At 47.1% G+C, this 24,548-nt stretch overlaps 2 protein-coding genes across 5 annotated transcripts in view; one reads left to right on the top strand and one right to left on the bottom strand.

Moving 5' to 3' along the window:
- Nucleotides 1-303: 303 nt before the first annotated feature.
- LOC131140235 (BRF1 general transcription factor IIIB subunit a) overlaps nucleotides 304-24,548 on the top strand; it is a 273,391-nt gene continuing 249,146 nt past the window's right edge. For 2 of the 4 annotated variants that reach the window (XM_078796075.1, XM_078796074.1), the window contains exons 1-15: nucleotides 304-513; nucleotides 1,502-1,582; nucleotides 2,069-2,242; nucleotides 2,440-2,471; nucleotides 4,212-4,284; nucleotides 10,410-10,559; nucleotides 11,543-11,636; nucleotides 11,759-11,885; nucleotides 12,659-12,698; nucleotides 12,782-12,874; nucleotides 13,037-13,351; nucleotides 20,089-20,150; nucleotides 20,342-20,423; nucleotides 20,503-20,558; nucleotides 22,884-23,149. In XM_078796075.1, coding sequence (XP_078652201.1) covers nucleotides 333-513; nucleotides 1,502-1,582; nucleotides 2,069-2,242; nucleotides 2,440-2,471; nucleotides 4,212-4,284; nucleotides 10,410-10,559; nucleotides 11,543-11,636; nucleotides 11,759-11,885; nucleotides 12,659-12,698; nucleotides 12,782-12,874; nucleotides 13,037-13,351; nucleotides 20,089-20,150; nucleotides 20,342-20,423; nucleotides 20,503-20,558; nucleotides 22,884-23,149 — 1,826 coding nt within the window. In that variant the 5' untranslated portion in view covers nucleotides 304-332. The remainder of the gene's footprint in view (nucleotides 514-1,501; nucleotides 1,583-2,068; nucleotides 2,243-2,439; nucleotides 2,472-4,211; nucleotides 4,285-10,409; nucleotides 10,560-11,542; nucleotides 11,637-11,758; nucleotides 11,886-12,658; nucleotides 12,699-12,781; nucleotides 12,875-13,036; nucleotides 13,352-20,088; nucleotides 20,151-20,341; nucleotides 20,424-20,502; nucleotides 20,559-22,883; nucleotides 23,150-24,548) is intronic. The other 2 variants (XR_013629749.1, XR_013629748.1) reach the window with 1 other exon arrangement.
- LOC131140237 (BTB/POZ domain-containing protein 6-B-like) lies at nucleotides 5,061-8,681 on the bottom strand. The gene is made up of 4 exons (XM_058090471.2): nucleotides 7,842-8,681; nucleotides 7,325-7,415; nucleotides 7,123-7,241; nucleotides 5,061-6,496 (listed from the first exon to the last, which is right to left on the bottom strand). The coding sequence occupies exons 1-4, from the start codon at nucleotides 8,243-8,245 to the stop codon at nucleotides 5,464-5,466; spliced, it is 1,647 nt and encodes a 548-aa protein (XP_057946454.2). The 5' UTR covers nucleotides 8,246-8,681; the 3' UTR covers nucleotides 5,061-5,463.

The raw sequence follows: 24,548 nt of genomic DNA, 5'->3' as shown, positions 1-24,548 counted from the left end.
TGACATTAATCACAGCCCAGTCACTGTAATGCCGACGTAATGTTAGTCCTTCTGTGACTATGACGTCACACGACTCCATGTTTGTTTGGGGCAAAAAGCTACATGTATCGGTGCTAGCACGTCATCACTTCATGTTCTAAACTGTGGCCACATTTGATATCCAAAGACCTGTTCAACTTTTGAGGCTCTCTAATAAATATTTTGACCATGTTCTGATTTGTGCAACATTTTCTGTCATTGTAATGTTTTTTGTGTATTTATGTACTTATTGTGTATTTATATAATGTATTTATTGTGTCCAGCACTTCTGTTGAGACGAGCAACCTGCTGCCATGACGAGGACGTGTAAGAACTGTGGCAGCACCGACATCGATGTGGACCATGCACGGGGTAACGCCGTCTGCATGGCCTGCGGCTCCGTGCTGGAGGACAGCATCATTGTTTCCGAGGTGGAGTTTGTGGAGTCGGGGGGCGGAGGATCGCTGGCTGTGGGACAGTTTGTGTCCTCAGAAGGTGAGGACCGTCTTGCTCAAGAACGGCGTCCGCCAATATATGGATTATAACTTTAGCTGTAGCAGTGGACCAAAGCTGTTTGCGTTCTAAGCAGCGTGCCTTTGTCAGTCCAAACAGACAGAACCTTTTTCAAATGTTTTTCATTTCGGTATCGTGCCGGAACAAGCGTGAGCAAACTGCGGCCTGCGGGCCACATAAGGCCTGCCAAGCTTCTTAATTACCGTATTTTCCGGGCTATAAGTCACACTTTTTTTTGCATAGGTTGGCTGTTCCTGCGACTTATACTCCAGAGCAACTTATAAATGGAGAAACTGTTTATGTTCTATAAACACTGGACACCTTTTCTGTTCATGTTTGTTTTTTGTGTAGCTGAATAAGCATTGTGTTAGCATATCTTACACCTATTCAGCCTGTTCTCTATTCTTTTATCATTGTTAGAACTTGCCTTCCAAGAGGACCTAATGTCTGTTTTGGTCAGGTAATGGTAATGGTTTAATTTCATTTGAACATGCATCAGATTCCAATCACATGTTCAAAAGGAGTAGGAAGAAGCAAAGCTTATTAAATCCTACCCCTCCATCTGGTACTTTTACAATCAGTAACTGTTTGTAACATTTGTTCACTTCCTGCTTTCCTAATATAATTGACGTTTTTAATTTTTTTTTAATTTTTAATAAAAAAAATTAAATTAATTTTTATTTTTTAAATTCATTTTTAATTTGTATTTATTTTAATTTATTGTCATGTACCGAAGTACGAGGTGATGTAGGGAATTTTGTGCCCGCATGCAAAAAAGGTAGTTTGATTTTGTTGCTCTTTTATCTGTTAAGTGTGAGTCACGTGTCAGGACCGTCAGCCTGCCCAACCTGTGGCCACTTGTTCACTTTCCACACTGCTGTGACCTGTGTTGTAATTACACAAGTTGTCCGCTAGAGTTTGCTATTGTGTCTGTTGTGAGCTAATAATGTTTTTGTTTTGGCGTTTTGAGGTGGAGCAAAGCTTCCATCTTTTGGAGATGGTCACCTGGCCAGTGCCGGCAAGGAGTCACGAGCCCAGACGCTGCAGAGAGGTGAGCGGACAGCAGAGGGCGACAATGCATGCCCTCCATCAGAAGCTTAAAGTCTGGGGCCATTTGCGGCCTTTGGCTGGTCATTATTGGCCTGCGGTGTATTGTATAAAGGTCATTTAATAAGAAAACATAAAAAATGTAATAATCAGCAATCATTTTTCGAGAATAAAGTCAAATATTAAGAGTTAATTGTGAGGATGTGTGACACATGGACAAATAACGTCATTTTAGTAGCATAGAGTTGAAATCTTAAAAGAGAAAAATATTTTTTGAACTTATAAGAAAACAAAGTTATCGGTATGATGTCATAATTCCTCATATTGGCCCTCCGATAGTTATTGTGCACCCCGAGTTGTCAGGATGGCGGCGGTTCGGAAACGTTTTGATGGTCGCAACTTAATTTGTATTTTATAGTTTTCCACTGAAGGACAAAGTAATTGACAACATACTAACACGCATGTTGCCAACATTTGAACATGTTTACAGCCAAGCAACACATCACCACGCTGGGGCACCAGCTGCAGCTCAACCAGCACTGTCTTGACACCGCCTTCAACTTCTACAAGATGGCGCTCGCCAAGCACTTGACGAGCGGGCGCAGGTCTGCGCACGTCATGGCCGCCTGCATCTACCTGGTTTGTCGCACCGAGGGGACGCCGCGTATCCTTTTTTTTTCCCCCCTCTCACTTCCGTAATCCTGCTGAGAGTGACTCAGCACTTTCATCACTTGGCTGCTGACGCATGCTTGGACGTGATTGATCCCCTCTGCTACCTTTTTTTTACCACAAGGTGTCCGTCTGGTTGACTTGAAGTTGTTTTGAAGCAATGAACATATGGACTTAACTGGTCTTCATCAGACATGCTTTTGGACCTCAGTGACGTCTTACAGGTAAGAGTTGCTCTACTGTCATTTATATTCATTTGCTTTTAACGTGTGAATGGAGTAATGTTGTAGTTCACACAGCGGTCCACCAGAGTGTGCTGTTTACACACTACTTCCCATTGTAGCCCGCATGGCTTGTGTGGCTCATACATACTGTATCGGCTACCTGAAAAAAGTGAATATTACTTGCACATACACTACTCACAATAATTTCATAGTGAAGCCAAAATATACTGTAACCATTTTAAGTGTGTGCCCTGTGTTTGGACACCCCTGCCATTATGGAATCTTGTAATGTTGTGACTAAGGCTGAGTCGTGTGTGCATAAGTTTAGAAGTGAGTAAAGGGGGGGGGGGGTCGCAGCTGGTTGGGAGTGGGGTGTATTTTTATCCAACCAGTTGTCCCGGAGAAGGCTCACCAACCCCTTCCCCCCCCAGTCCACACTGACCTCCAGTCATGTGTACACACACTGTCTGTGTATGTGATGAATCAATCAGCCACATGAGGGGAATCGAACGTACTGTCCTTAACGTGGACGACCACACGAGGCGCATAGTCGTGTAAACACTGAAGCCGTTGTGTGTGCAGTGTGGAGGGATTGCTGTGGTTGGTAGTTTTGACACATAAAATGTTCTTCAATTTAGAACCTGATAGTTTTCTCACGTTTTGTTCGTTGCCTCCTAAAAAGGAACATTTTGCTATGTTTGGCGCTTCCAGTCTGTCACTAAATAGCTGCCTGACCCTTCTGCTGTTAGATCGTTGCTATGGTCACAAGCTAATCTTGTCAGTTCGGTGAGTGGGGTGGCAAAGAGAAATAATCTAAAACCAAAACCACCGTAAAACGCATCAAAAGGCTGTAATAAATATGCTGCATAAGCAAAAACATACACAAAGTCCCAATACGGCTGCACGAGAGGAATGCAAGACCACTGAAAGTTGGCCGTGATGCCAGGGATGCCAGGGATGCCAGACCTGAGGGATATCCGTTTTTGAAGACATGAGTGGGATGCACGGAAGAATTGATCCATCATTGTGTAAAATCGTACATCAGTTATCCCAGGCTACCTTCTGTCTTGTTGTGTCAACTTGCAGCGTTTGTGGTTTGAAGCTGTTTGGCATTTGCAGCATTTCCCCTTTTTGTGTGTGTTTTCTGATTTGGATGGATTCTGTATTTGCAACATTTGGATGCTGCTGTGCGTTTGGCCGCCAGCCACCATCTACGAGCGGAAGCGTGGCTAGCAAGTTTAGCACATGAAATGGAAGAACTTTGTTGATTGTTTTCCATCAAACAGCATTCCTGCATTTGCATCTAAATTCCCAGCTGGAATCCTCTTCCCAGAATAGCTGTGTGTCTGTCGCCTGTTGAATCCTTAAGGGGGGGGTCCAAACATGTCCACCCCCCAAGGGCAGTGCCGGAGATCAGAGGCCTTCTGTGCACGCGTCATTGTGTTGTATGACGGCAAAGGAAGTCAAAAGACGTGTGGCCTCGCGTCTTTGTCATGCAGCACGGCCTTTCACTCGCAGTCAGAGGAGAGGGTGGCACGACGAGCCTTCTAGGGGTGTCCTGGCTCCGGGACAATGAAACATCTGTGGTGGGAGGGGCTGCTGACCACACGGTGGGCTTCAGGCTGCTGCCCACCTGTCCCGCTCTCACCATCATTGATCCAATTTAGTTAATTCTGTTTCCTGTTCTTCCCTCCAATAAGAAATGATTGCAGAACATCAAAGTGTTGCTCTGTTCCACAGGTCAACGTGTACACTTTAGGCAGAACCTTCCTGGCCCTGTCCAAAGAACTGTGCATCAAGGCTCCAGCTATAGGTACTGTCCTCACCTTCTTCAAAATCCAACCTTTACAAAGATAATGTTGACTTTTGGTACTGTCGCCAGTATTCACTTAACAATATGTTTGATCATTTTCTGTTACAACTACACAACCTGTAATATTTTGACCCTCAAATGTAGCTAAATGTAACATAACATAAACATTCGCTCATTTTCTACCGCTTATCCTCACGAGGGTCACGGGGGTGCTGGAGCCTATCCCAGCTGTCTTGGGGCAAGAGGCGGGGTCCACCCTGGACTGGTGGCCAGCCAATCCCAGGGCACATTTAGACAAACAACCATTCACACTCACATTCATACCTATGGACAATTTGGAGTGGCCAATTAACCTAGCATGTTTTTGGAATGTGGGAGAAAACCGGAGTACCCGGAGAAAAGCCACGCATGCATGGGAGAACATGCAAACTCCACACAGAGATGGCCGAGGGTGGAATTGAACTCTAATTGAACTAGGCCTACATGCTAACCACTCGACCGCCGTGCAGCCCTAACATTAACATATTGTGTAAATGTAGGAATTATGCATATTTATCTAATGTCATGGTAGATGAGTGTTTGCTGAATAACGCGTCAATAAAATGTACCGTGTATGCATAATATGTAACATTACTGAAGTTGTACTGACCCAAACAGTATGAGTACTATGAGGTGCAGTTCACCCTGGGCAGCCCAGAGGGCGCTGCTGCCCTTTGAATGTCTCCAACGCCCCCCCTTCCCCCGTCACACAGAAACCAGAACCCATGCAAGGTGTGCAGTTTGGATGGCATTCAAACCTTTATGTCATCAGGTGTGGGCATGGAGCTGTTCCAACACTTTCAAAGAAAAGACGCCAAACTGAGGACGTGTCCTCAAGTGCAAAACAACAAACCGACTTTTTGCATTGAAGAGCCAGAACATGAAGTTTGCACTGCACGGAGGAGGAGCAGTGAGACCAACTTCGGTCCAGTAGCGTGGCTTGGCTGGATCATGTGACTGCTGCTGTGTTTCCATGGCAACAGCAGAACAAAGAACAAAGTTTTAAATAAAAAATAACGTTAAATTAAATTAAATAAGTGGAGCACACGTGGCTTCTAGAAGAGTCTGAGAACTAGCAGCTCAGTGTTTTGTGATGCTACATGACTGGAAGGCCATGAGGAGAACCCTCACTTCCTGTCCTCAGGCGTAGAAGACCAGCTCGGGGATCTGTCCCCCCTGCACTCCAGTGCCGTTGGTGCTGTCCGAGGAGCACTGGAACTGAAAGGTCACCTTTCCACACTGCACCTCCGTCATTCCCTCCTGGCCAAAGTAGCTGAGCTCGTTGCCATCCAGCACGGCGCTGACCGTGTAGAAGGCGTCCTGCTCCACCTGCACCGGGTGCTCAAACCACACGGGGAAGGTGCTGCTCGATCCGTCCGACACAAACTTTGTCAAGTTCTGGGCCAGGACGATGCCCTGCCTCTTGAGTTCGATCCTGACGCTGTACTCGGCCTTGCCGCCGCTCGAGCCGTACAGTCCCAGCCCGGCGATAAAGATCCGTTTGTCCACGGCGAACTGGATGCTGTCGCAGCGGCCGCGGTACCGCCACTGGTTGCTCCGGTAGGCTGAGGACTGGAAACGGTGGCACCTCTGTGGGGCCAGGCCCTTCCTGGTGGTCAGGGGGAAGTCCACTTTGGGCTTGTTGGTGGCTGTGTACCACAGGAACATATTGTGCGTCTCCTCCAGGGTGAGGATGTCGGACTGGGCTGCCCCGTTGGCAAACTCCTCCAGACTCATGGTGGGGATGCGCACCAAGAACAACGCCTTCCCCAATGCCTGACGCTTGTTGCGGGTGGTGGGCCCCAGCCCCTGTCTCTGGCACTCGGCGGCGGCCCAGCTCATGACCGCCTCAAACACCACCGCCTCCTTGGTATTGAGCGTCTCCCGCCGTAGGATGATCTCCAGCGTCTGCAGGTCGATCTCGCAAAAGCCCTCGGAGTGCAGCGCCAGCTCGGCCTGGGCGTCTATCACTTCCCAGCAGCGCTGCGTCAGCTCGGGCTCCTCGAACAGGCGACTCTGCGAGAGCAGGACGCAAGCGTTCTTGGCCTCCAGGCTGGTCTCCAGGAAGTTAACGCAGGCTCTGGCCAGCGCCGGAACGATATACTTTTTGGCAGCATACAGGGTGGCCAGCACCGTGTCCGCCTCGAGCTCGATCTCGTCACTGTACATGTACCTGGAACATGGAGAAAAGACTTGAGGTTATCTTAGGATACGCCAAAATGACCTTTTTGTAATGGAGATTCACTGCTTGAATCCCTATGGCGTAAATGGAACAGTCCAACTCCAAATATTGTGAACCAGGAAGTCGCCTACGAACAAACACTAGCCGTGTCGCTACTGAGGGGCTGTGGAGGACCCTGTTGGGGGATTAGGTCCAGTACCTTGGCAGAGGTCTGGTCTGTTGAACCGTTCGGTTCAACCATTTGCCATTCAGTCGTTTCATGGTGTTGTAGGTTAAATGCTTTGCTCAAAGGCACTTGGTCACCACCACCACGTTCGTTCCATCATTTTTCACCTGTGACCTCGCAGCCCTCAAGCCACCACAGTGAACCACCGCTGCTCCTTAGTGGCCACCCCCACCACAACAAAGCACGGCCCCCAGAAGGCTTTCCAGGTTATTTTTAAATCTCTGCTCTGCATGTTTCTCCAGCAAGATAATTGTCAGGTTTTTTTAGGAGGGGGGAGGGGGGGGTATAGCGAACTGCTCGTAGCTGAACAAAGAGTAGGAGAGAAAAGCAGCAATTACGGAGCGCTGCTCCCAGCGTTGAAGTCACACTGACGGCCCGGTGGCTCACTTACTTGAGCAGAATTAGGAAAGCAGCGGGCTCCACATCTGGGATGTGGATCTCAGACTCCTCCTCCGCCAGATCGCCGTATAACATGGCGCAGAAGACGGAGCTTCCCACGGCCAGCACATACTGTGACAGGGGGGGGGGCTGCATCAGTACACAATCCGGATGCCAAGTCACAGCATCTCATTGAGCTGCTGCTGCTTCTTTACCTTGTGTGCTGGAACCTTCTGTGACCCCCCCGGGGGACCCACGATGAAGTGGACGTCAGCCATCAGCTCGTTGTTGAACATTAAGGCGTTCCTAAAACGACAACAACAAAGAAACGTCTCATCCTACCACGCTATTTACTTATTTATTGAAGACAGTTAATTACCAGGTTTTAATGTTGGGAAGTGTAAAAAAAACATCATATTCTTGCACCCAAACATGCTGTTCTGGTAATGTTACATGCTTTTGACCAAAAGTCATTCAATCAAGGTATTCTTTCCAAAACCCTAATGCTGACTTTTGACTTTGTCACTTGTAACAATGTTTATTATTGTGCTGAGGAAACTGTCAATCAATCAATCCTGCTAAACTCCAAACACAATAATAAACACTCATTCATCAAAAGTCAGCATTATTCTTGTAGTGGCTGCTTTTCAGCCCTGGATCCATCGGATTAGAAGGTATTTAGTACTTATGGTACAATATTTGGCCATGAGGACTAGTATAAATAAGCAGTACCTCTCCCTCAGTGTGGGGTGGCTGCACTGCCAGCTTCTGGGTTCCACGGTGTTGTTGTTGTTGCTGATGTTCTGCTGGGTGGTCGGGCTGGTGGCCGCCGCGCCTCCTTCGCCGTCCCCGCCGCCACCGCCTCCGCTGGCGGCCTGGTTGACCGGCGCCTCCTTGGTCTTCTCCGCGTCCGCCACCGTGGTGCCGCTGGCCAGGTTGCCGTTGCCGGCGGGACATAGCTCCGCGGCCATCTTCTTATGCTTCTTGCTGCTCGGGACGTCGTAAGACAGGGGCAGTCTGCCCGGGAGCCCGCCGAGCTTCTTGGACTTTCTCAGGGTGTCTGGCAGAAGGAGGAGGCAGGTCAGGCACCTCATGATCCGGCCATGATGGAGCAGCCTGCAGTCTGCCGTGGGCATCGGCACAAACGAGAGGTCTTGTCGGCGCGCTGTCCCGCGGTAGACGAGTCGAGTTTCCCCCGAGGATTCGGCCCCCGTCCCCCTTTCCTGTACGCGGCGTTAACTCGGCGTCGACGGCCGATGCTGCGTGTGAAAATCAAACGTAGGACCGGGACCAGTGTTGTTGTTCCTCCTCCTCCTCGTCCAACTTGTTCCTGTGTCGTGACCGTCAGCTCATCTCATCTCCGGGCCGTCTTCCCTCTTTTCCGGCCGTCATCAAATCCGCACCTGACACTTTCGCTCTCTGTTGCGTCTTCGTGGTCGCACACCGAGACGAAGCCGACCCCGCAGCTCCTTGCGTGGGTGCCAGTTCCTCGTTAGATGGTGTTTGTTGTGGACACTTTTCAAGCGCTGATCTTTTTATTTTCTCTTTTTTTACTCCCGATCTCTTCCCCGTTTTCTCCCCGCCCCCTGTCCGCCCGGACCAATCACATTCACGCATGCCTGAACGTCACTGGCATCGGAGCTGCTCCGCAGAGTGCGTCACAGCACCAACCAGTCCTCTCCTCCGCCTCGCTGGTTAGAGCCCAATAAATAATCAATAATTAACAGGACATCAACGCCAGAACGAGACGAAAACACTTTTAAATGTTGTGTTTAGGATGAAATGATGAAATACTCTAAACACAACTGTAGTTGGAATTGAATCCATATTTAAACATTTGTACAGGTACAGTTTGTAAGGTGAGAGCGCAGTCTAAAAGATATAGTAATAGTAGTAGCTTATATGCATATGAACACCATGAATATACATTTGTTAAAGTCACCTGCTTTTCCCTCATGGAAATGTTGTTGTTCTTGAGGTGTTTTCTAACGCTGATCTAATGTAGGTGGGGTTGGGGGGGCAGGCGGGCGGGCGACACCCCAACCCTTTGCAGGTGCAAGTGTTAAAGATGGTCACTTTAGCGCTTAACTTCTTTACTTCTCTTGGTCACCAGTTTTATTGGAAGGAGAAATATTTTGGGTGCGGCCTTTCTGGGTCAGTGTTTGGTTCGGGCAGGAGGGCATCATTTGTATGTCGACATAAACCGTGACTCCTTCTCTGCTCGTATTATGCTTCCAAAAGAAGGTTAGACGTGTCCTGTGACTCAGTAGCGAGACGACAGCAGAAGAAGAAGCGGTGCACACGTATGATTACGTGGTGCAGCGGGGGAAGGGATCAGTCTGGATCTTATTACCAGCTGGCTCGGCCCGCAGCCGCTGACTTCAAAGTTATTTGACTCCGCTGTCATCAAACTCTCCTTTTCGTCTCCTGGAGAAAGAGGACCCCCTCCCCAACCCCCCCAAGTTTAGACTCCAATTGGATCCCTCAGCACAGTAAAGTGATTTTTAAGGGGGGCTAAAAGTGGCCACCTGCCACATTGTTTTCACGGTCAGAAGCATGCGATGGCTTTTCGTCTCCTCCTCGGATAAAGCAGACGTTTTCCCATAAACGTCATTCAGTGTTCACGTGCGGCTTTAAAGGAGAGACTTTTCCTCGTCCGACCTGCCAGCGGACACGCAAAGCTGCAGAAGGCACTCCAACTCAAACTTAATCCTCTCGTCTCCAGTGGCGCCAATTAGCAGCCGGCCACTGTCTTAGTGCACGCCACATGGGCAAAAGTATTGGGACACAGCTTCTGCTCAGTCATTCATTTTTCGATAGCGCTTGTCCTGCTTTGGATCACAGGGGAGCTGGAGCCTATCCCAGCTGATTTTGGGTCAGCTTTGTTAAAAATGCTGTTTTCAAACACTTCTTAGTCCCATTTTATCATTTTCTTTCTAAGCGCAAAGACATTTGTGGCCTTATGTTTTTAGTATATGAAGTGGTTTTATCTTCGAGTAGAGCACTGATACTTTGTTGTAAAAGTCTAGTCACCTTCTGTTGAGCTTGGGTATATACTGTACATATGTCTGTACATATGGTTCTGTCTTGTCAATCAAATGTATTCATTCAACAGAGCATGAAAATATCTTCAATGCATTAGACTTGCTAGAATATTGCAAAGGAGATGTAAACAATAAATAGATCAGATTACCAACATCCTATCTTGTTTTTCCTCGGCCAACATGCTAACCGCTAGTCCACCCTGCGGCACCTTGAAAATCAAATAAATGAAACAAAACATGGGCTTGTCTCCACCAGACCCGTGCCTTTATATTCCACGCTTCGCCCAGCTGCTGGAATTTGGCGAGAAGAACCACGACGTGTCCATGACAGCGCTAAGGCTGGTTCAGAGGATGAAGAGGGACTGGATGCACACCGGACGAAGGCCTTCTGGACTCTGTGGCGCAGGTACCGACCCGGCCCTAACATCCACTTTTTAACATATCACACTTTCTTTTATTTGACGCTGTGGCTTCCATAAGTCTGTGAAGCTGCTCTATAGATCTCATAGATCATAAGCGGCCAGTGGTGGGGGGTTCCTTTTTTTGGTTTAAAAAGTGTAATATGCAGCCAAAGAGGGGACATATTAAATATTAAATATTGTATCCATTGTGTCCAACTCAAAGTTTTCAGCTCCATGTTCAGTTTGGTCGACCTGATCTTACCTGATACCAAAGTCTTCCTTTACTGAGGCCCGCGTGGGGTGCTTTCCGCTACTGGGCCGCCTGAATGTTTAATTCGTCGTCATAAATCATGGAGGTAGATGCACTCGCATGTTGGAAGCAAAAGTTTGAGGACGTTGTCTTGTAAAATGACTTAAGCAACCGATTTGGATTGGCGTGCTTGATGTCCGTCCGTGCTGGTGGCTGGTGAGAAAGTGGTCCTTCCTTTGGAGCGTGCACATGGAAGTAGAAAGCATGCATGTATCTTTTAGCAGACTCTGCAGCCCAGGCGCTCTAATGAAGGTTATGTAAGTGTTCTCCTTTAAGGCTCGCTACGCTGCTCATTGCATAACATTAGGAGGCTTCTCCTCTTTTGTCCTGTTTTTTCTTCTTCCTTATTTTGCTGTTGGGGTGGCCGCGCTGCACCTGGGAGGCCCAAACATCGTTATTTTTCTATTACGCTGTGTTCCAGGAGCCAACTTGCGAGAAGTTGTGTGCTTTTACGCATTCACTCAGCTCCACTGATGTCATTATAAAGTATTCATTTGTGACAATGGCATGTCGAATTTAGCTGTATGTATTACGTAGTAAATAAACATCCATTGATGATCCACTTCCTTACACAGGCTGGGAAGATCCATATGAAAGCACTTTGAATTACCTGGTGCATGTCTTGCCTTGTCTTGCTTTACAAAGAAAGTTGTAAACATACAATATTTGTGTTTGCAGCGCTTCTAGTGGCCGCTCGCATGCACGAGTTTCGCCGTACCACCAAAGAAATCGTCGAAGTAGTGAAAGTGTGTGAAAACACACTCAGAAAAAGGTAGGTGACGGATGTTGACACGTGGAATTGACGTCCCAAAACACCCAGACTGTACGCCATAACCCTTAACTAGCTTTATGTTTTGTTACCGCTGTTGGATGGACCTGATGGTGCTGCGTCAGACTGGCCGAGTTTGAAGACACACCCACCAGTCTGCTGACCATCGAGGAGTTCAATAAGGTGGACCTGGACCAGGAGTGTGACCCGCCATGCTACACTGCAGGGATTAGAAAGAAGAAGGTCCAGCAGGTAATTTAATGACAACTAATCAACGGCCTGTCAAAGCTGCAGATATCAGATATCACTGTGAAGAACAACATATCATTGTATGGAGGTGATGGATATTGCATACGTGTAGTACAAATGGTGTTGCCTGACAGGAAATAAGTCCACTGATGACTTAGTACGCTTCGGGGTACCTGTTAAACCCTGTTACGGGTGGCTGTTAAATAGTTGGAAAAGCTGCCGAACAGATGTAGACTCTTTACGCACATGGGCAGAACGGATTGTGTTTCTGATGCGGATCCTGGTGTGGAAGGTGCCAAGTCTCCATCACCGTACCCTCACTCATGTTTGGAGTGCAGAGTGTGCAACATCAGGGTACTGCTTTCATTCATTTTCTACCGCTTATCCTAGGGCCACAGGGGTGCTGGAGCCTATTCCAGTTGTCTTGGGGCAAGAGGCGGGGCCCACCCTGGACTGGTGGCCAGCCAATCCCAGGGCACATATAGACAAACAACCATTCACACTCACATTCACACCTGTGGCCAATTAACCTAGCAGGTTTTTGGAATCCGGAGTACCCGGAGAAAAGCCACGCATGCACGGGGAGAACATGCAAACTCCACACAGAGATGGCCGAGGGTGGGCTTGATTTCAGGTCTCCTAGCTGTGAGGTCTGCATGCTAACCACTCAACCGCCGTGCAGCCGAGACACAGGCTTCCTTTTGAATAAATAGTGAAGAAAGCAAGAAGTAAACAGTCTGTGCATGCAAGCCTAAATATACTGCATGTTGTTGCAGCTGGAAGTGGAGCTAAGGAAGAAGATGGATGATATAGAAGGTATACTTTTTTTTCTGTTATCTCACAGCCGTATTTACGCAGGGTATGCAGTGCACTTACTTGAGTGTACTGACATGTGGCAGGTGAGATTGAAGGCTACCAGGACGAGATTGACACAAAGCTGGAGAGCAGCCGACCCAAACTGAGAGGAGTTTACGCTGCTTACGCCAAAGAAGGTATGGGGGGGCTGAGTGTGTGTCCCAGACACCAAGTGATGGGGGTTTAGAAATCCAGGTTTTTGTATGAAAATGGTGTCCTGTTGTTGTGGTAACCCAGACCCGCTTGTTTTTCATTCCGAATGTAAAGATCAAAGTGGATTTGTTGCTCCCGCCTCACAGACATGGAGAACGACCTGGATGATGTCATCTCATCCGCCAGCAAGATGGCGGAAAGCAAGGTGGATGATGACGTGGAGGAAGATGATGTACTCCAGGCGGTGGCCAAGCATTTTGGTAAGGAGCTGGCCGAGCTGACCGTGGAGTCGCTCATCAAGTTGGAGCAGGGTGAGGCCGCTGAGGCGGAAGAGGAGGAGGACGCTCTCAAGAGGAAAGGCCCGTCTCTGGCGTCCATCTTGGGGACCAGCATGCCCACGGCGGCGACGCTGGGCCTGGGCAAGTCCATCGACAGCTGTGTCAAAGGAGCGGAAGACAATGGTGAGTGCCATTTTTGTTTGTGTGTGTTGGTGCTGTTCAAACAACACAAGTGGTCACTCGGCATGATTGGCTAATTACACATGTGGGAAGCGTTGCCATAGTAACACTTAGAGCGGAAATATTGACATTTGGCCTCTCCCGGAGACGAGCACCTAATGTACCTCCTCCGTAAATCCCGGCGACACGACCCCTTATTGCCAGTGAGCTCATGCTACGCATGTGACCTTACACGCCGTTTGTTGTCATGTCATTCCAAGATGGCTCCTCTAGCGCTTGGTTGCAGCTGAGGAGTTCTAGATCAGAGAGGGGGCACATTCTCCTGGAGCAGGTCCAAGTCTCCATGTGGCCTTGGTGGAGGCCGTCAAAAATGTTTGGTGAATTTTGAGTATATGGTGTGGTGTTTTTTTACCAGGCAAGGTGTGTGTGTGTGTGTGTGTGAGAACCTGAGGAGGTTGGTGCCCCCCCCCCCCCGCCCCCCCCCGACCGCTCCATCTTTTGAAGTATGAAGCGGACCTTGTCATTACAACCAAGCCTTTCATCTGAGTGTGTTTGCGCGTGTGTCAGTGTGGGGCAGGGATGTCGGGAAGGTTGTCATTTGGATGCATTTGGATGAGAAAAGCAGAAAAATAATAATAAAAAGACTCATTTCTCCTGCTGAACTTTTGACTTGACCAGAGTTATTAGCTTTTAGGATTTTTACAAGCTTCTTGCAAAGACTTTGACAGCACTCTGACTGTTTTTTTTTCTAAATGGATTTTAATAAAACCAAAACACAACTTCCTGTTCGATGACACGTAAGTGGAGCATGCCATGATGCTGAGAACATCTACACGAGGACTTGTGGTCGTTTTCAGGCTGCAAACATCTGCTTTGAGTCTGTGTGCTAAATGCTATAAACTGTGGTGCGTTTGAGTCACACAGACCAGATGACCATCTTGACATGCAGCGTGAGTTAGGCTAACTATTAGAAATGAATAATTAAAAACACCAGTGGGACATTCCTTTCTCTACTATCAATATTTATACCAGTAATAGTCCGGACGATGTCACAAAGTACAGTGTTGGACCTCCGTCTCATCAAGGAAGAAGCAAGGTGTCGAACTAGGAAGCGCTTCCATCTTATGCTATTCTCGAGTCCAGCCCACGCAGGGGCAGGACCCTTTTCCTGATTGGATCAGTAGAGTTTGGCAACATGCCTGCATCTGACCGTCTCCAGCTTGTCAATCAAGGGTGTGGGTGTGTGCTTTCGACGTGTTCAAGCTTCAGCAGGCTTGATAAGGTTGCCAGGCAACCTGTCAGGTGACTAACAGTGCATCCATTGTTTCATTGTACAGTCCCTCTATTGGCTAATTCTAGCCAAATCTAACATCATCTAACATTTGACTATTGGTCAGGCACTGCTATGATATATGTTATATGACGTAAGCGTGTGCCAATAATGTACACATGATTGTACATCCAATACCGGAGTAAGTCAAGTGTAGAATGTCCTCCCAACATTTCCATCACAATGGTGTCTGAAGCACCTCCAGATGACTTTGTCACCGTAACGTGTGGCCCAGATCTTCAGGGAGCTTTGTCCTGCACATTTAGAGTCGGCATTGATCCGTCCAGGCCCTTTTGGGCCCAGCACTTAAGTCCAATCAATGAGCTTCGGCCCCACGTTCACTATCGCCTTCACTTTCAACGTTCATAAACAAAAAAGACAACATGGCTCCCCAGATGGGACATGTCATCTGTAAGCTTCTTTTCACTGAAATCAGGGACTCAAGCCAGCGTCGGAGCTGCTGACTCATTTCTGACTGGGTTAGATGAGGGAGAAGAAACGTCCTTCATCACGATGCTCGCTTTGCTATGCTGATGAGACCCAGGTCATCACTTTGATGGCAGACGTCATATTCATCTTTGCATCCTCGGCTGCCAAATAGCTGCATCAGAGCGGCAACAGATGAGTCCTTTCAGACTCTTATCAGTGGACTCCATCGGTCTTTGAAGGTTCTAATGGACTCATTAGCCACCTGAAATGGGAGCACACCTGTTGAAATGAAGATTTGTCATGCCACGTGTTTAATAATCCTAAACCTCCGTGCAGCTTTTTTTGCCTCTCTACTTCAGTCCCCCTTGAATTAATAATGACTCATTACTCATTAATGGACGCTGATCATCTGGGGGTACTTTTGCTCTTCGTGCTGATGTCCTCCAGGCCGCTGGGACAGCTGGGATGATGATGACATTTGGCCGCAGCGGAAGAACACTCCAAGATGGAGCGTCTCCGTGGACGCATTAACAGTTTGCTAGCCTGTCATCATCCTCTGGCTCTGGAGTAAGAAAGCCATCATGTTTGGTGCCCCCATGATTGGGGATGACAGCTGCCATAATGGGGGTGTCGTTTGTGTTCTCTCATTAGCATGGCAAAAGCAACATGACGTACTTATACAATATAAACAAATGTCTCCATCAAGCCTTGGTGGGAGGTACCATGCTATCCCCCCTCCCTCTGAAACCAGGAGGGGGGGAGCAGGTGGTTGAGTGGGTGTCCGCTCTTCCAAGGTCGGCCAGGTCATGTTTTAATAGGCTCGCCCCGGCCCACCCGTGTCAGCGAGAATCTCGCACTATTTATTGCCTGGGCTTGTTTCTGTGGGTGGGTGGGGTGTGTGCTGTGGGGGGGGGCTAGTAGCACTGAGCTTGATGACCTCACAGTGCCATCCAGGCGGAGCTTTCTGCACCACCACCTGCTTTGTGCTGGAGGCCTGGAGATAACACGGCTGCAAGAGTGCACATCACAAAGTAGCAAAGTTTAACACCCCCCCCCCCCCCAAGTCCATATTAGGTGGTCTAACCTGACACTCAACACCTGAGGTGTTAAAATGTCTACCTTTTGGGCTCCAGGGGCTTTCACATTGATGAGGAAAGGTTGAAGATCATGGAGTGAATGTGTCTACACGGGGGGGGGGCTGGATTAAAAAAACAAAACTAAAACATCTCCGTTAGGCCATCTCTGTGTGGAGTTTGCATGTTCTCCTCGTGCATGCGTGGCTTTTCTCCGGGTACTCCGGTTTCCTCCCACATTCCAAAAACATGCTAGGCTAATTGGCCACTCCAAATTGTCCATAGGTATGAATGTGAGTGTGAATGGTTGTTTGTCTATATGTGCCCTGGGATTGGCTGGCCACCAGTCCAGGGTGGACCCCGCCTCTAAGCTGGGATAGGCCCCAGCATACCCAGTTGACACTAATAATGTTTACAGTATTTGCCAATAAGACAAAGCCGAGATGGAGGCTGCTTCCTGTCATTAATATCAAAACATCCCAGCATCTCCAGGAGTTGGTTTTCTTAGTATGCAGCCCTCGTTGGAAAAAGTTTGGACACCCCTGCTCTACATCCCTCCCACCTCCTAATCCTGCAGCTCATATGCGCAGTGTCCTCTGCGGGGGGGGGCTGGACAGGAGAAGAAAAAGAGGATGATGATGGAGAAAAAGAGCTTTGTGGGAGTCAGCAGTCTTTTTTTTTTGTGTGACTTTGTATGCTTGGCGGGTCAGACTGCAACGGTAAAGGGATCAGGATTAGAAGATGAGGATTAGAAGATCAGGATTAGAAATTCTTGATTTTTGGTCTTCATCTGGTTCTGCTAGCTTGTCCTCCCCCTGAAAGGTCTCCTTCTTTGGCCCCTCCCTTTCCTTCCTGTCTCCTGCTAGCATTGGCTTGTCTTTCTCTCTGCTTCCCGAAGCATCTTTCCGTCGTGACCACATCACACATGTCAGCATGAGTGGGGAGGGCGGGGCCTCCAGAGGAGCTCATTAGACGTGGCGCAAGTAGCTGAACGAGCATCATGGAACTGTTGAGCTGACATCTTCTTGATGTGTTCTTATTGCGTCAACACCATCACTTTTCTATGCTGACGTCCTTTTTTTCTACTTCTTTTGAAATATTTATTGACAGCAAACGGTGTGTTTTTCACTTAAACAAAAGGCAACATAGTCACATTTTTCTTGAATTCAATTCAATGTGTAAAAGGCAAAAATAAAACGGTATAAATACATTAACATTTTTATGTGCAATGGCTCCGTTGATGATCTTGACTGATTTTTCAAGGCACACAGAATATTGTGTTATAGAATATTAGAATATTGTGTTGTGAATATTGTAAACCAGGGGTGGGCAAACTTTTTGACTCGCGGGCCGCATTGATATGACAAAATTTACGGGGGGGGGGGGGGGGGGCAGACTATATATTTTACACGTAACAGTCCACCTGGTATTATTGTATCTGTAAAATTGTCATGCAATCTGCTATTATTTATTATACATTATAATAAATATTATTATACAGTGAAGAAAATAAGTATTTGAACACCCTGCTATTTTGCTATTTCTCCCACTTAGAAATCATGGAGGGGTCTGAAATTTTCATCGTAGGTGCATGTCCACTGTGAGAGAGATAAACTAAAAAGAAAAATCCAGAAATCACAATGCATGATTTTTTAACAATTTATTTGTGTGATACAGCTGCAAATAAGTATTTGAACACCTGTGTATCATCTAGAATTCTGACCCTGAAAGACCTGTTAGTCTGCCCATTAGAAGTCCACCTGCACTCCATGTATCATCCTGAATCAGATGCACCTGTTTGAGGTCGTTAGCTGCATAAAGACACCTGTCCACCCCATACAATCAGTAAGACTTTAACTTGTAACATGGCGAAGACCAAAGAGCTGTCCAAAGACACCAGAGACAAAATTGTACACCTCCACAAGGCTGGAAAGGGCTACGGAGCAATTACCAAGCAGCTTGGTGAAAAAAGGTCCACTGTTGGAGCTATCATTAGAAAATGGAAGAAGCTAAACATGACGGTCAATCTCAATCGGAGTGGAGCCCCATGCAAGATATCACCTCGTGGGGTCTCAATGATTCTAAGAAAGGTGAGGAATCAGCCCAGAACTACACGACAGGACTTGGTCAATGACCTGAAAAGAGCTGGGACCACCGTTTCCAAGGTTACTGTAGGTAATACACTAAGACGTCATGATGTGAAATCATGCATGGCACGAAAGGTTCCCCTGCTTAAACCAGCACATGTCAAGGCCCGTCTTAAGTTTGCATATGACCATTTGGATGATACAGAGGAGTCATGGGAGAAAGTTTTATGGTCAGATGAGACCAAAATAGAACTTTTTGGTCATAATTCCAATAAGCGTGTTTGGAGGAAGAAGAATGAAGAGTACAATCCGAAGAACACCATCCCTACTGTGAAGCATGGGGGTGGTAGCATCATGCTTTGGGGGTGTTTTTCTGCACATGGGACAGGACGAGTGCACTGCATTAAAGAGAGGATGACTGGGGCCGTGTATTGTGAGATTTTGGGGAACAACCTCCTTCCCTCTGTCAGAGCATTGAAGATGGGTCGTGGCTGGGTCTTCCAACACGACAACGACCCGAAGCACACAGCCAGGAAAACCAAGGAGTGGCTCCGTAAGAAGCATATCAAGGTTCTAGCATGGCCCAGCCAGTCTCCAGACCTGAACCCAATCGAAAATCTTTGGAGGGAGCTCAAACTCCGTGTTTCTCAGCGACAGCCCAGAAACCTGACTGATCTAGAGAAGATCTGTGTGGAGGAGTGGGCCAAGATCCCTCCTGCAGTGTGTGCAAACCTGGTGAAAAACTACAGGAAACGTTTGACCTCTGTAATAGCAAACAAAGGCTACTGTACCAAATATTAACATTCATTTTCTCAGGTGTTCAAATACTTATTTGCAGCTGTATCACACAAATAAATTGTTAAAAAATCATGCATTGTGATTTCTGGATTTTTCTTTTTAGTTTATCTCTCTCACAGTGGACATGCACCTACGATGAAAATTTCAGACCCCTCCATGATTTCTAAGTGGGAGAAATAGCAAAATAGCAGGGTGTTCAAATACTTATTTTCTTCACTGTACATTATTCATTTATATTTAAATATTTGAAAAATAATAAAATATTATAATTACAATAAAATTAAAATAATAATTATTATGTAAAATATGTAAATATAACAATAATATTATATATAATTAATATAATAATTACCATTAATATAATAATTATAATAATCATAATAGTTCTAATAATAATAATAATAATAATTATTATTATGTGCTTGTGTCCCTTTTTTCAGGAGCACTTTGTAAACAACAGACCATGTCAAAAAACGAAATTGATAAAACCATCAAAAGGTTGGCTCAGGCCATGATGCCAGGTTGTATGTTGAGTTTAAATGAAATACTTTGGAAAGATTGGGCGGGCCGTATTCAAACACTTGGCGGGCCGGATGTGGCCCCCGGGCCGTAGTTTGCCCAACCCTGGGCTAAACAGACGTATATACGTACCAAAGGAAAGATTGCACTCCAGATCTTTCATCACAAAAATAACGATACACTAAGTGCCCCCCCCCCCCCGTCTTATCATGAGTCTCCGTGCTGGCTCTTATCTCCCCTCCGGCACAGGAAGTTCATAGAGGGCTGGGCCCGCCTGATAGCAAGTGACCCGAGTGGATCAGCTGGATTTTTTTGAACTCCTCATTGAGGGGGGGTTAAGATTAGGAAAGGTTCTCCTTAATGAAGCGCTGCCTCCGTGGTGGAAGTGAGGGGTCATGTGGAGGTCTTGCTATTCAAGATACTCGCCACAAGAACACGGGGAGCAGCGTGATGACGGGACCTTAAAACGACAACTGCAGTTAAAAATGTCTGTTTTTGTGACAGGCGACTCGGTTGGAGGCGGCGAGCTGGACCTTAGCGGGATTGATGACAGCGAGATCGAGCTGGTAAACAACACACTTCATGAGAATGAGAAATGATATGGAAAATCAATGGCGGCTGGTGGTCATGTGAACATGTAGGGGCTTGACCTCCGACCCCTCCACCTTGACTCATGTCATTAGCTATCATTGAAAATCAATCACGTGAGACCTCAGCGGTTCTTGGCGTGAAGGCATGCTGCCCCTCATTTTTTCAGTACCTGCTGAGCGACCAGGAGATCCAAGTCAAGACGGCGCTGTGGATGGCCGAAAACTCGGACTACCTGAAAGAGCAGAAAGGTTTGTGATGCCACTTAACAAACCATCTTGTTGTGATGTAACAATGCCAGCCATGCTGAAGGGTCGCCGTTGTCTGCAGAGAAACGAGCCAAGATAGCCTTGGAGAAGGAGCAAGGCATCTACAAGGAGAAGAAGGTCAGTAGCACATGTAAAGTACCTTGAAAAGTATGAAAAGTAACCGTTGGCTGTTGGCTGGATGAGCAGCACTGTCTCTAATGAGACGGGCGGCTAATCCCACTGTTAGCATGTTGCTTCCGCAACCACACTCAAGTCCAAACTGATGTTGTTGTTGTTCTTCTTGCTCTTCGTCTTCGTCTTCTTGTGGTTTGATTTTGATTTGAAATACTAGAGAAACTGATATCTATTTATTTATCTGTACTGTACAGAATGAAATTGAAAGTGAAACCAGGAAAATGGAAGAAAATGGAGAGCATAGAAGCATATTCAAGAGTCAAATTGCATGTTGAGTACTATTTATTTGTACACGACAGGTCTGCACTTACATTGAAAGTGCTCCTTGCCTCGGGGGGGTGCACTGCCCCGCCCTGCCCCACCCCATAAGTATTCTGTGTACATTGCGTACATAGTTCCTTAGTGTGTACATTTTGTCCCAAATGTTGTTGGCCTTCTTTTCTCTTTTTGAATGGTGAACAGCTACACTTGGATAGAACAGCTCCACTTGGATAGAACAGCTACACTTGGATAGAACAGCTACACTTGGATAGAACAGCTACACTTGGATAGAACAGCTACACTTGGATAGAACAGCTCCACTTGGATAGAACAGCTCCACTTGGATAGAACAGCTCCACTTGGATAGAACAGCTCCACTTGGATAGAACAGCTCCACTTGGATAGAACAGCTCCACTTGGATAGAACAGCTCCACTTGGATAGAACAGCTACACTTGGATAGAACAGCTCCACTTGGATAGAACAGCTCCACTTGGATAGAACAGCTCCACTTGGATAGAACAGCTCCACTTGGATAGAACAGCTCCACTTGGATAGAACAGCTACACTTGGATAGAACAGCTCCACTTGGATAGAACAGCTCCACTTGGATAGAACAGCTCCACTTGGATAGAACAGCTCCACTTGGATAGAGCAGCTCCACTTGGATAGAGCAGCTCCACTTGGATAGAGCAGCTCCACTTGGATAGAGCAGCTCCACTTGGATAGAGCAGCTCCACTTGGATAGAGCAGCTCCACTTGGATAGAGCAGCTCCACTTGGATAGAGCAGCTACACTTGGATAGAGCAGCTCCACTTGGATAGAGCAGCTACACTTGGATAGAGCAGCTACACTTGGATAGAGCAGCTACACTTGGATAGAGCAGCTACACTTGGATAGAGCAGCTACACTTGGATAGAGCAGCTACACTTGGATAGAGCAGCTACACTTGGATAGAGCAGCTACACTTGGATAGAGCAGCTCCACTTGGATAGAGCAGCTACACTTGGATAGAGCAGCTCCACTTGGATAGAGCAGCTACACTTGGATAGAGCAGCTCCACTTGGATAGAGCAGCTACACTTGGATAGAGCAGCTACACTTGGATAGAGCAGCTACACTTGGATAGAGCAGCTACACTTGGATAGAGCAGCTACACTTGGATAGAGCAGCTACACTTGGATAGAGCAGCTACACTTGGATAGAGCAGCTACACTTGGATAGAGCAGCTACACTTGGATAGAAGAGCTACACTTGGATAGAAGAGCTACACTTGGATAGAAGAGCTACACTTGGATAGAGCAGCTACACTTGGATAGAGCAGCTACACTTGGATAGAGCAGCTCCACTTGGATAGAGCAGCTCCACTTGGATAGAGCAGCTCCACTTGGATAGAGCAGCTCCACTTGGATAGAGCAGCTCCACTTGGATAGAGCAGCTCCACGTGGATAGAGCAGCTCCACGTGGATAGAAGAGCTCCACTTGGATAGAAGAGCTCCACGTGGATAGAAGAGCTCCACTTGGATAGAAGAGCTCCACTTGGATAGAGCAGCTCCACTTGGATAGAGCAGCTCCACTTGGATAGAGCAGCTACACTTGGATAGAGCAGCTACACTTGGATAGAGCAGCTACACTTGGATAGAGCAGCTACACTTGGATAGAGCAGCTACACTTGGATAGAGCAGCTACACTTGGATAGAGCAGCTCCACTTGGATAGAGCAGCTACACTTGGATAGAGCAGCTACACTTGGATAGAGCAGCTACACTTGGATAGAGCAGCTACACTTGGATAGAAGAGCTCCACTTGGATAGAAGAGCTCCACTTGGATAGAAGAGCTCCACTTGTGTGTTTTAATGCGGTCATGCATTGCAGTGTTCCAGATTCCACTGTGGTCGTCATTTCTAAAGGCAGCTCCGCAGAGAGTGTACCTAATGAAGTGTCCAGCAAGTGCGAAGTAACGCCAATATGGATGGTTTCAAAGTAGCGAATGCTTCATCCTTTCTTCAGCCCCGAGCCAAGCCCAAGAGGCACGCGCCCATCAGTGCCAACACGGCCGACGAGGCCATCGGGAAGATGCTGGAGCAGAAGAAAATCTCGTCCAAGATCAACTACGATGTGCTGAAGGACCTCAACGTCAAGCCTCACGCCACCAGCCCCGCGCGAAGGCCTGAGTCCCCCAGAGGACCGAGCGCCGCCAAGCTGAGCGGACGCAACCAGAGGCCGGGCCGGGCGCCGCTCAGCTTAAGCACGCCGCTCAGCTCCCTGGGAAAAAGGTTAGTACTTTTCCCAAATGTTCATTCATTCACGTTGACGTCGGCAGACGAATACAAACAAGTTTTGACCAAATACTCATTTATTAGGTACAGGAGGTCTTTGGTCTACTTGTTACTGTGTTCCCATGGTGGCACGGAGGTGGCCTTTGTGTGCTAAAGCTAAATGAAGGCTTTCTAAGGAACGCTTTCTAAGTCTCTCACTGCACACAGAACACACAAAATGGTTAAAAACAAGCAAAAGGGTAATAAGAAGGATTCCTTAAATGTATCCTTGTACTTGGAAGGGGCTTTGCAAGGGAGACTATTATTACTGACTATTATCCATTTCTTCATAGCAGATCCTTTCACATGTTCAAGGATACCACCTTAAACCTTCACTATATGTGTGGCTTGAACTGATTTCACTTTCGCTTTCCTTTTCTCCAGAAGAAGCCAGGGTCAAAAGAGCAAAAGTGCCATTGTTCTTTCTCAGCGTCGTCACGCCTGACCGCGTATTCTTTTTTTAGCGTGCAGGTAACTGCGCTCTTTTGCCCCAGTAGTAAGTGCACCGTAATACGAGGACCGTCTGCTACAATGCAGCTGCAGCAGAACCAATGTTGGAATAGTTGAAGGAAGCAAACTGATGAGATGTTTGTAAGCAAGGAAGTTGCCTACAGCCACAGCCTTTGTGAGTACCGTATTTCCTGGACTATAAGTCGCACTGTTTTTCATAGGTTGGCTGTTCCTGCCACTTATACTCCGGAGCGACTTATACATGAAAGAAGAGTTTATGTTCCATAAACACTGGACACCTTTTGTGTTCATGTTTATGTTTAGTGTAGCTGAATAAGCATTGTGTTAGCATATCTTACACCTATTCAGCCTGTTCTCTATTCTTTTATTGGTACAACTTGCCTTCCAAGAGGACCTAATGTCTGTTTTGGTCAAGTAGTTTGGAAAATAAATTACCTGCAGAAAATGCCACTTATACTCCAGTGTGACTTATGTATGTTTTTTTACCTAATTATGCATTTTTGGCCTTGATCGACTTAATTGAATGGAGGGGTTAATCTGAGAGTTAACAGCTCACGTCCCAATACTTTTGTCTACATATTGAACCCAGATGGTGCACACGGTGGTCTGTTCATGTAATAGTGTGCTTTGACATGTGTAATAGTAGCGTGTTGTGCTTAAACAAAATGATCCATTAGCGGCCATATGAGGGACAACACCTCCCTCACATAAATCCATATTTAATCACGGCCGCCATCCAATAATAATCCTTCAGTACACGGCAGATGCTGCATGGAGGAGAGATGGAGATGGATGGAGACTGTTGTTTAGTCTGGCACCGTGTCTTCACGTCCACGCACACATGGCGCCTCGTCTGTCACTCGAAATAATCACCTGTGACAGAAGG

The sequence above is a fragment of the Doryrhamphus excisus genome, linkage group LG14 (assembly GCF_037039965.1).
Source record: "Doryrhamphus excisus strain RoL-2023G ecotype Guam linkage group LG14, RoL_Dexc_Guam_v1.1, whole genome shotgun sequence".
NCBI classification, from domain to species: Eukaryota; Metazoa; Chordata; class Actinopteri; order Syngnathiformes; family Syngnathidae; genus Doryrhamphus; species Doryrhamphus excisus.
This window is presented reverse-complemented; position numbering and strand designations above follow the sequence as displayed.